We start from the raw sequence: 11,733 nt of genomic DNA, 5'->3' as shown, positions 1-11,733 counted from the left end.
CGATTCAAAAGTGTGCCATTCATCCGCCAACATTGGCGAGTCATCGGCTTGATCGCCGTCTATTATTGACCAGGGAGAGTTTGACTCTGCACGATCAGAAAGTCTGGCTTTGGAAGCGTTTTCCGCGATAATCTCGCAAGTCCGACACCCTATGAACGAAGGATCATCGTAAAGGACCCGGGGCCATGAATGCTCGTGAATATCGCCGCGGTTCTGTGCAAGCTGTTAGTCTTCTTGACTCCAGCCTCCTTTGTCCTTGAGAAGATCTGCTGTTGCTTGATGGCAGCTCTCAATCGCGAAGTTGACTGCCCGTACGAAATGTACTCTCCCGCGACCTTGTATCTTGGCCCCACGAGCCAGCAGGAATGCGACCGTGTCGATTCTGCCGTGGCCTGCTGCTGCTTCCAAGGCATTCAGGTATTTCGAATAAGGTGCAAATCTGGCAGTGTTATCCCACAGAGCATCAATGGCGAGACCATGATTCAGGAGAAACTCTACAGTCTTCAAATGCCCTTCTCTTGCGGTCCAGATGGATGAATGGGAGAGCCCGTCTACGACGACGCCATTTTCTAACAGCAACGCCGCAATCTGTAAGCTGTCCGATCTTAATGCAGTACGCAGAGCTGTCCATTGCATGCGCGATGATGTCCAGTCGACAGTTGCGCCTGCTGCCAGCAAGTCTCCAACGCTTTCTATGTCACCCATCACGACTGATAGTTAAAGTGGACTCGAACCATTGCGATAACCGTCGATTGAAAAGTTCAACGATCCTGAATTTGACACATGTCGACGAATTGTTTCGCGTCCCGTCGAGTTTGCAATTGCGGCCATGAGCATGTGGCGATGCACATATTGGTCCGTGCCGGTCGAATCAAAGAAGGATTTCATCAAAATTTCCTGGATTTTCTTGTCCAGAGCCCCTGGTTTGTAAATAATCTTCAGTAGATAAGAAGCGTCGGGTTGATACTTTTGGTTGATCATCCTTTCCAAAAGGTCTCGTAGTCCCAGAAGCGCAGCCATAGTAAAAGGTGAGCAGCAGTTGGGGCAGCGTACACTGTGACATTCTGACTGGATTGACTCAAGCTTGACACCGGGTCCATATTCTCTTTCATTACCTGTTCGGCATAAACGGCCCTCTTTTCTTGGTTCTCTATGCCAGCAATACAGAGATAATGCAGAGCTTGCGCTGAAAGTTTCTGAGAGAAACAAGTCTGTGAGGCGGGAATTATTCATGTAAATTGACAGCACAAATCCCGCAGCTTCCCACTCGTCGAGAGGCCCTGTAAGCCGCCTTGTCACAAATTCCTCAATGCCATGATAATCGCGCGCTGAAAGAGCCCGATTGACAGCAAATAGCAGCGCCTTTGAGCTGTGTTGTCCACCATGGTCAAAATAATACTGAGCCAGATCAAAATCTTTCTTGCGATAAGCGGCGTCCAGCAATGTTTCACCGATTGGATCCCGTGCGATAACGTCGACGGCCAGGGTAAGCAAGAACTTTGCGAGTTCCTGGTCGTCGTTGCGTACAGCTTCCACGATCTCATGGCCTTGGAGGCAAGCACCAGCATCAAGCAGTTGGCGAACGATCGGCAGCCCTGCACGGAATCTCATGGCCTGACCAAGCGCTCTTTGTAGTTTGAGTCTCGCGACTCATTGGCGCCATCGTAAGACACGGGTGCCGCAGCAACCAGTGCAGATGATTCAAGGTCAACGAATCGTTCCACCCCCAACCCAAAGACTAGCCTACAAAAGAGAGGTGCTGAACAGCGACTATATACACACGCAGGTGATCTGCGGTGGGTACTGACTACGTCAGTACGTCAAAAAGACTACAAGAAGAGATTGACTCTGTCATTGGGAACGATATCTTGACTTCAGATCACATTGACAAACTACCTTATCTCAGAGCATGGATCAAAGAAATCATGCGGCTACAGCCATCCATCGGCGCGTTCGCACTTACACTGAGAAGTGACGACGCTTCTGGCCGCACGTTGCTCGATAGTCGTTGGGAGGTCGAAAATGATCAGGTGATTGTTGTGCTTCTTTCCAAGCTTCATCGGGATCCTCAAATTTGGGGCGGCAATGCAGAGGAGTTCAGGTCCGACAGGATGTTGCCCGATCAATTTGATGCTATTCCAAGAAATAGCTACAAGGTCAGTCCGTCCAGCACCACGGCCCTCCAACACTGTCTCAGACCGCAAAACAGCCTTGGGGGGATGGAAGGAGAATATGCATAGGCAGGCCACTATTCTCGCTACTCGTGCACCCCAAGTACAGTCGCTGACTGGATATTCAGGCAGAGAGTTTGCTATGCAAAGTTCCATGACTGCAATGGCTGTTTTGCTTCAGTCATGGAACTTAGCCTCGTCGACCCCACCTTCGATATCTCAGTGCATCAGACTAGGTTCCTCAAGCCGCGAAATCCTCAAGTTCATGTCAAATCGTGCCATCATTAAGCGAACCTCATCAAGCCCTCCAGTATCGGTCATACTACTTTAACTACCTGAAAGTGCGCGAACATGCTGCCCAGGTCCCCGGTGAGGTGGCCGTGAAAGACGCAGGGTTGGTAGGTTTGCTGTTTGGCTGGTTGGTTAGGCTGGAACCCGCAATATGAATGGGGGTCCGCACCTGCAAGTCCGTTGATAAACAGTACTATATAAAGATTGCAATACAGACTATAGTACCTACATGGTTGTTGGATAGCTTCATGTTACACAGTCAACGATGGAATGCAACAGGGGACTATACGCAACATTTGTAGTACCATGATGCATAGTGTGACTGCGTTTGTCATGCACGCACGCCTTTCGAAGCAGCCACTATTCTGAGCGGGTCGAATTATCCTTATCCAGCTACGCGTTACTTGGTTGGGAAGCTAGCTCGTTATAATAACAGGCCCATAAATTCGATATTATTTCCAAGGAACCCGTTGGACTTTCCACTGTCTTTAGAATCCTTTAAAGCGGTACGATCAGCCTTTAAATTTGGCTATTAGGTATTTGTAATATCCGTCTAAAAGAATAATTAATTGTATTTAAAATAAAAAAAAGGAAAGGAGATAGCCGAAAAAATATATAACACCGAGGATTCCCTAATAATTACCCACCTGAGTACTAATTCGGCGATTACTAGTTTATTTAAGGCAGAGCGGACGGGATGCCGAGTCTGCGCAGGCCTTATGCTTGGGAGGGGGAGGAAAAGTGGATTTTGATTTAACTAAATTGGTTTAAACCCTCTTATTATGCACCGCATATGAACGTATCTATAATAAGAACCTCTCTCTTCATTTTCCGTAATGCATAAGTCCAAGACAAGTCAGAAATACTCAAGAGATAGTGGCCTTATTGCCCAGAGAAAACCTTGGAGACGTCACGCATACCTATTTAGAACAGGCCGTCGGAATGGAAAGCTTTGCCAAAAATAACGGCTTGTGCGTTTATTGCGAGTAGAAGTTTTTTTCCTTGGAAACCAGGTGGCCAAACACCAACAATATTACAACGTGGGTAGAACCTGACAGCCACTCTTCTTTTGATCACTGTCGCATATTCCAAATATTTTCTTATTGTTTTTAGCAGGAAATCAATCTTAAATTAGAGATCAAGCAAAGAAATGATATTTTTATCGTTGTCGAAATGGTTGAATTTATTTTTCTTATTCGCAAACAAACACGACTGCCGACTAGATTATCAAACCAGAACCTTAAAATAGCTTGAAGCCACCAGGAACATTCTTTTGGAAAAGTCCTTCTGGATCATATTTGCGGCTGGTTTGTTGCAGAAACTTCTTGTTCTCTTCACCGTACGACGGGAATGGGTCCTGAAACTTGGATGTATAATTCAAGTAAATGTACGGTACCCTCTGTCCGCGGGAATCAGCGTCTTTCTCCATGTCCGTCAGGGCTTCCTGGAGAGTCGTCACGATCCTTTTGTCGTCCTCTCTGTTCTTCCAATAAGTCAAGAGAAGAACTGTGACGAGCGGCTCCTGGGATGGTAGACCAAGTACATTGCCGCCCAACTCAGCAGTCTTACTCAAGAGGGACTTTGGGTAAGCCTGCAGTGTCAGACACAGGGTTATACCCTCAATGTCCTTCAACGGCTCAATGGCTTTAGAGTAGATATCAGCTGCCGATAGCAGCGCGACCGTATCTGTGCGTAGTGTGCAATTCATGTAGGAACAGCGGACGCGGTCAGACGACATGACGGCATGCTCAGTCGCACCCTGTGCCAGAGTTTGAATTTTGAAGGAGTTGAGCTGCTCAATCTGTGGTTGGACGCTGGTGAACGGCTCGAGCATCGGGGGGATCCGGGCCTTGCCCGTGTCCTCGTTATTGGCGCCATACAGCTCGGCAGCATCCTGCCCGGTGTAGTAGACCTGATTCAGACCCATCATGTTGTCGCCGAACTGCTTCGAGTATCCCAGATTGACCATGAAATGAGTGTCACTTGAGACGTCGGGCTTGGTGACCTCGTTGACAAGTGCTTCCACCTGCCCCGGATAATTGGCTTCGGAGGCAAGGTAGAATACAATGCCGCTCCAGAATGGCTTTTGGGGATACGTGCGCAAATCAAAGCGAGTGACCACTCCGAAGTTGTTACCGCCACCCTTGAGCGCCTTCCAAAGATCTGCATTCTCATGGGCATTGGCTTGTACAATCTCCCCCGAGGCAGTGATGACCTCGAAGTTGATGACATTATCGCAGATGAAGCCTTCGCGGGTGGAGAAGAATGAGAGCCCACCGGAAAGAGAGAGACCGCCGATACCACCCTTCCCAGATCGACTTCCTCCCACGGCCAGCCCGGCGGCTTGGACTTTCTCGTACACGGCCAGCCAATGCTCGCCCGCTCCGACTGAGACGCTACCATCCTTGAGCTCGACACCCTTGATGAGACTCAAGTCCAGTGTCACCCCGTTGTCGATATTGGAGCAGGCTTCCAGTGGCTGCTGGCCACCACCGCGGATGGCAAAGTGGATGTCATGCTCACTTGCTAGGTGCAGAAACTTAGCCACCTCGGCTGGGTCCCTGGGTTGGAAAAATGCTGCAGGACTGTAATCACTCAGGCAGGCTGAGAGATAATTTTCATTGGCTTTCCTATAGGCCTCGGTGCCTGGAAGTAGAACTTGTTCGGCTGAGAATGCCTGCTCCAAGACAGCGACTGTTTGTGTCGAGGCCATACTGAGTGTCAATAGTAGAGTAGGGTAAGATTGGAACAAAATAGGGGAGGTTGACTGAATGCACGAATGAATGAAATACCTTGCTAAAGAAGAATGATATTTGTGCCAATAAATATTCGGATTATCGGACTCTACACAGCAAGCATGCGCCCGAGTGATGACAAAGCCACACCTAGGGCCAATCCAGTGCACTCGCCATACTTCATAGGGGCCAAAAGAATGCAACTGCATTTGCCTTCAACCCGACAGATACTGTCCAAGTTGGGGGCGAAACGTACTGTGCTATAGATGTTGTACCGATACATTTGGGTTAAGGCGCTGCAGCCCTGTCACATTCGGTAAGATGGTGGGCACCAAAAATCATGCATGCGCACTGCCGCACTGGTCGGGACAGTACATGAACGCGACAATTGCGAATGAATGGACCGGTCCGCAGTGATGGAACCTTCGGGCGGCTGCAGATGCAATAAAGTGGGAAATAGACTTGGCAGCAGCCGGTGTGCGGGAGTGGCATATCCGAGATAACCCCCCCCCCCCCCCCCAACAACAGCAACAACAACAACCAACAACAACAACCATCTGCACGGGCGGTTGGGGTTGGCCCCGCAGAACATGCGTACAGAGTAAGTATCCTTGGATATGCGAGAGTCACCGTGCTATGCATTTCTGGTCACTTCGCAGCCAACATGGTCTTACAAATTTAGAAGAAGAAACAGTCTCTTTTGTGCCAACTACTTCCCAGAGTTGAAGGGCGATTGTTTCCAGGGCGAATACATGCCTAGGTACCTATCTTGAATACATATCATTGGACATGCACTGGCGCTTAAAAAGTATTACCATGGCATGAATGTTCCAATATACCCTTGACCGATCTTTGGATACCACTCACTGCCACAGTGCAGCCAACATGCTTGTCAGTTGCATAGTCCCTCTGTCTCGCAGCCAACATTCAACGTGCAGCTCGTGATAACGAATTCCTTTGTAACGGGCTTGCCTACTTCGGTAAATCCGTTACGGATGTTGATGTACACAGTACGATGTAACAAAAAGCTGCCAAGCCTTGTACACCGAACACTTTCCACATAATGCAAGTCGCGGGGATGGTACGTTCCCTGGCTCGCGTTGCGCGTCTGATTGCGACAGATCGAGACCCTTCAGCCTTGCCACCACGCCGGATACAAAGCGATCTGGCCGCGTTTAAATACCGTGTGAAAGTGTTATTGACACTTGTGTCTTACCTGGAGATTCGAAAAGTGGGTATTCGCAGAGTTGTTCCTCGATTGTTTCCCGTGCCTGCCTGCCCTCCTTCGCCTCCCTCTACCTCCCATTCTCTCTATGGTCAGCAACATCAGCTTTATTATTTCCACCGTCTATTGCCTTCTTCCCGCTTCCTCAAGCACCTGCGCTCTATAGGTCGTCTCTGGCGAAAGTGATTTCCATATCCGAATCCCAGCATGGAGGCTTCATCAATGGTAGAAGCCGAAGCCGGGCCAGTAGGTGAAGCTCAGGATGCAACGACATTGCCCGCAGCCACGCAACGCCATTCGTGGCGTTTCTGGGGGACTTTTGCCGCCCTGTGTATTCTCGCCTTTATTTCAGCATTGGATGTTGCGATTATCACAACTGCGCTGCCTCAGATCACCGAGTCGGTGGGTGGTGCATCACACTACGTATGGATCGCCAACTCGTTTATCGTCGCCTCCGCCGTGTTGCAGCCTCTTACGGGGCAACTTGCCAACGCGCTAGGAAGACGTTGGCCCTTGATCGGCTCAACCGTATTGTTTGCGCTCGGGAGCGGGATCTCAGGCGGCGCGCACACTGCCGCCATGATAATCGCTGGTCGAGTCGTTCAAGGCATCGGCGCTGGAGGCATCAACGTACTTCTCGACATAGTCTGTTGCGATCTCGTTCCTCTGAGGGAGAGGGGAAAATATCTCGGTCTTATGTTTGCATGGTCTGGCGTTGCAGCTGCTTTGGGGCCACCAGTCGGCGGCGCGCTTGCTCAGTCAAACTGGAGATGGATATTCTGGATGAATCTGCCCATTTGTGGGCTTGCTCTGGCCGCTATGTTGCTTTTTATGCGGGTCAAGCCCGGTGGTCCAGCATCAACTGGGAATGCGACCACGGAGAAGACCAACACTCCGTCCACCGCCTCGAGGTGGGAAAGGCTCAAAGACCTTGACTACCTTGGCAACGCGCTCTTTACATTGAGCATGGTCGCTATACTGTTCGGACTAGTCGAGGGAGGCACAGTTCATCCTTGGTCCTCATGGCGTATCATTTTGCCTTTGGTGCTTGGAGGTGTAGGATGGATCGCGTTCCACTTCCAACAGCACTATGCGAAACAGCCCAGTATCCCGTCCCGCTTATTTGCGAATCGCACTTCAGCAACAGCATACCTCTTGACTTTCCTGACATCCATTCTTGTTCAGGCATCGGCGTATTTCCTGCCCATTTACTTCCAGGCCGTTAAAGGGACAACTATTCTCCAGTCTGGTGTAAAGTTTTTGCCCATGGCCATGGGAACTTTGATCTTCGCTGTTGCAGCCGGTATACTCTTGAGCCATTTTGGACGATACAGGCCGCTGCACGCAATATCGTTGGCCTTATCAGCGCTTGCATTTGGACTTTTCACCCGCCTTGATGCCGAAACGCCTACAGTTGCATGGGCTTGGTACGAATTAATAGCCAGTATGGGCGCCGGTCTCAGTCTCTCTGTACTCCTTCCTGCCATCATGGCTGGTCTTCCCGAAGCAGACGTGGCCGTTGCCAGTTCTACATACAGCTTTATTCGCACATTCGGATGGATATGGGGAGTCACTGCGCCAGGCATTATATTCAATGCCGTTTTCGACCAGAACATTAAAAACATTTCCGACACCACTTTGCGCTCACAATTGGCGGGCGGCCAAGCCTACTCTTTTGCGAGTCAAGTCCATTCTGTCCGTAGTGACTACAGCGATGCTATCTGGGCCGAAGTCTGGGAAGTATACATTCAGAGTCTCAAAGCTATTTGGTGGTTCGGTCTGGCAATTAGCCTCATTTCCTTCTTTGCTGTTGGGTTTGAGAAGGAGCTCGAGCTGAGGAAAGAACTCGATACTGAGTATGGCCTCGACGAGAGGAAAGCCTAGAGAGAAACCGGCAGGGACTTAATCTACTCAACGTAAATCAACTTGATTCAACCCAACGCAATATCGTGACCTTGTTGATCAACTCCATGTACAGATCGCTTAGTAAAGTCAACTCAAATCAATCTCGGGGGTTGGCTGAGTTGGGTCAGGTTGATGCAGTTCCTGCAGTCGACTCACTTGTTTTCGAGGCAACATATTCAGCCACCCAGAGTAAATGGAAATGCACGAAGGAGGTCTCATGGAGGAACGCTTTATTTACAATATTAATCAACATGATAGCGTCATCTAAAATATCTATGATATCTCTGCATCAAAAGACAGGACTACCTCGAAGTGCAATAAACAACAGTTCATCACTGTGATTTTTACGTAACGTAATCCACAAGTGAGCTGGCCACGCTAATTAGCAAGAGATGGACTTCAACTTGCCAACTATACCATATAATTAATTTTAAATGGATTTTATTCAAAAAGAAGCTTAATTATTGCTAGCTATCCAAGCTATTAAAAAAGATCCTTAGCTAAGCATTCGACGCGCTGCAATTATTTATATGGTCCATCGCTTAACACTTAAAACATGTGTTAACGGCACTTAAGCACGACGCGATATCTTACCACCTTGCAAGAATTTAACACAAGGCATATATAATCTAGTCCCTAGAACTGGTTTTGTCTAATAGGCATATAAGTGACACTCGGGCTATTAATAGTTACCTTTAACATATAAGATATTTTCCGACTCGGATTAACGGGCTATCACCGGGTTTAGCACGGAGAGTTTCCGGTATAGCATATTAAAGCGGGTTATAAGCTTTAAACTTCACACTTTAAAGCAAAGATTAAATAAAAATCACGACGATCTTCTTATCACAAGACTAGGTATAAACGAAATGTGTTGCACTGACGTAGTCAGTACCTACCGCAGATCGCCCGACGGGATATATTAGATAGCTCTTCAACACCTCTCCTTTGTATATTGGAAGTATCACTTCAGACATCTTTTTTGCGCTCTCTCAATCGAATCTTCTCCTTCACGTTGGCTCAGGTGAGATAATGTAGATACAATTCATCCTGCCTTTTGTCACTCACCCCGAGGAGCCTAATTAGCACATGCCACAGCCCAATACCGAATGGCTTGCCAAAGCAGTTAATGTATTTATGAATATAATCTTCTAGCCTTGTAGCTCTGCCAAGGTACTGATTGCTATAGTGTCGAGCGTGTCACATCGTGCATATTCTAAATATGCTCCGCTCGTTAAAATTGACAAACACCATGTCCAAATACTTCACTGTGATAACCTATTGTGGCCTAGGGGAGGGCTTGGTCATGGCGCCAAGGTGCCAAGAACTTACAAGTGAGCTGATGGGTAGGTAATTAAATGATTATCCTTGCCAATTTTCTCTCGGTCAAGCGGGACAATCTGGGAAGATACTTTCAGCGGTGGAACGTATTGTCCGAGCCTTCCGCTGCGATTCGCGTACTTATATAGTGGCACACATTTACCACTTCTACCACTTCTTTGATTCTCTACCTTTGCTGAAGACTCTCAAGTAAACAAAATGCTCTCCACGAACTCTTTGTCGATTTGGTTTTCTCCAAAAATGATTCTCAGTTGTATTTCTCTTTATACAGCATACCATCTTGCATGTTGGCTCTGGAGGGGATACAAAATTCGAAGAACGGTAAAAGACATGCAAAAGCAAGGCGTGCCAACACTTCCTCATTCATGGCTCTTCGGTCACCTTGCCCTGATGGCCAAATTCCGTCAGGAGCATCCTCCAGATGTGAACATTTTTCAACTGCACTATTGGTTCTTGAACGAGCTAGACCGGTTGTTTCCTGGAGAAAAGATCGTGCCTCCAATCATCTACTTAGATCTGTGGCCATTTACTAGCTCTTCTTTACTCCTGAGTACACATCCCGCAGTGTCGACACAATTCACCCAAACCAGGAATTTAATCAAAGCCAAAGTACATACCGACTTCTTGAAGCCACTCACCGAGAACAAGGATATAATTTCGCTGCATGGAGAAGAATGGAAATCTTGGCGATCAAAGCTACAACCGGGTTTCAATCGGCACAATCTTATGGTTCTGTTGCCAGACCTGATGGATGAAGTGGTGATTTTTGTCGATCTCTTGGGAAGTCTTGCCGGAAAGGATGGGCAATGGGGGGAAGTCTTCCGGCTTGAAGAAAAGACCATGAACTTGACATTTGATGTCATTCATAGGGCTCTCACGTAAGTCTCCACCACTGGTCTTACATTCTCAGTATTTACCGGGATTGACTCATATTAGTGGCTCTCAACTGAATCAACAAACCAGTTGCTCGGACACGCCACTGAAAAGCGCTTTGCTTGACCAATTAGATCAGATGGGTCGATCGGGTGCTAATCCTGCACGGGGTTTCTTCCATCTTCTGACACTCTTGCCAACAGCCATAGTCAGAAACAATCGTGTTATGAACTCTGTCTATGGGCACAAGATTCAGGAGTGGCTCTCCGACGGCTCGCGCTCCAGGAACATTCCAAGCATCATCGATCGTACTTTGGAAATCATTGATTTGGAAGGACCCCTCAATGGCGACGGGACCAACCTGGCAGCGTTTGTTGATGGCTTCACTAGCAATCTGAAGGCACTGCTGTTCGCTGGTCACGACACCACGTCTACTACTATCTGCTGGATGTTCAAAGAACTGCAGGATAACCCCGTGTGCCTTGAAAGACTCCGAGAGGAGCACGATACTGTCTTCGGGACCGAGATCGGAGCCTGTCAAGAATTGATCTTGAATTCACCGCATCTATTGTACGCACTGCCTTACACTTTGGCAATAATCAAGGAAACTCTACGACTCTATCCACTGGCAGCGACCATGCGGCAAGGAAGCTCGGACTACTTACTTACCGTTCCAGGTTCACGCATTAGGTACCCCACGGATGGTTACGCGATGTGGGATGCTGTGCCCATAATTCATTCGCGGCCAGATGTATGGAGACAAGCAGACAAATTCCTGCCTGAAAGATGGCTTGTCCCTGAAGGCGATCCATTGCGCCCTTCGAAGGATGCTTGGCGGCCCTTCTCCTTGGGGCCAAGGATATGTATTGGTCTGGAGCTTGCCCTTCTAGAGTTACGTCTCGTCCTGGTATTTGTCGTTAGAAAGTTTGATATCGAGGAGGCATGGACCAAATGGGACACTAAGAAGTGAGTCAACAGTTGTGGGCCGGTTTAACTCAAGAAATGCTACTAATTCAATGTCAAAGGGGAGACTGCAACCAAAACCCAGCAATCAATGGCGAAAGGCTGTATCGGGTTGGGACTGGGACTGTTCATCCCAAAGACTCGATGCCTGTGAATATCAGAGCACATAGCCGGAACAAATCAAACTCCTGACAACTGAATGGGGAACTTATACAGGATATGGTAGAAG

The 11,733-nt window shown here is 48.3% G+C and overlaps 4 protein-coding genes across 4 annotated transcripts; 2 read left to right on the top strand and 2 right to left on the bottom strand.

The window, feature by feature from the left end:
• Window positions 1-225: 225 nt before the first annotated feature.
• On the bottom strand, window positions 226-1,611 carry PFICI_12525 (uncharacterized protein; the record flags this gene model as incomplete). Its single annotated transcript, XM_007841106.1, has 2 exons — window positions 226-692; window positions 735-1,611. The coding sequence occupies 2 exons, from the start codon at window positions 1,609-1,611 to the stop codon at window positions 226-228; spliced, it is 1,344 nt and encodes a 447-aa protein (XP_007839297.1).
• A 2,091-nt stretch (window positions 1,612-3,702) lies between these two features.
• PFICI_12524 (uncharacterized protein) lies at window positions 3,703-5,175 on the bottom strand (the record flags this gene model as incomplete). Its single annotated transcript, XM_007841105.1, has 1 exon — window positions 3,703-5,175. The coding sequence occupies one exon, from the start codon at window positions 5,173-5,175 to the stop codon at window positions 3,703-3,705; it is 1,473 nt and encodes a 490-aa protein (XP_007839296.1).
• A 1,454-nt stretch (window positions 5,176-6,629) lies between these two features.
• Window positions 6,630-8,306, top strand: PFICI_12523 (uncharacterized protein; the record flags this gene model as incomplete). The annotated part of the gene is made up of 1 exon (XM_007841104.1): window positions 6,630-8,306. The coding sequence occupies one exon, from the start codon at window positions 6,630-6,632 to the stop codon at window positions 8,304-8,306; it is 1,677 nt and encodes a 558-aa protein (XP_007839295.1).
• A 1,692-nt stretch (window positions 8,307-9,998) lies between these two features.
• PFICI_12522 (uncharacterized protein) lies at window positions 9,999-11,511 on the top strand (the record flags this gene model as incomplete). Its single annotated transcript, XM_007841103.1, has 2 exons — window positions 9,999-10,546; window positions 10,605-11,511. The coding sequence occupies 2 exons, from the start codon at window positions 9,999-10,001 to the stop codon at window positions 11,509-11,511; spliced, it is 1,455 nt and encodes a 484-aa protein (XP_007839294.1).
• Window positions 11,512-11,733: the final 222 nt, after the last annotated feature.

Source organism: Pestalotiopsis fici (assembly GCF_000516985.1).
Source record: "Pestalotiopsis fici W106-1 unplaced genomic scaffold PFICI_Scf_10, whole genome shotgun sequence".
Lineage (NCBI taxonomy): Eukaryota > Fungi > Ascomycota > Sordariomycetes > Amphisphaeriales > Sporocadaceae > Pestalotiopsis > Pestalotiopsis fici.
The sequence above is the reverse complement of the archived record's forward strand: the minus strand, read 5'-3'. Positions and strand labels throughout refer to the sequence as shown.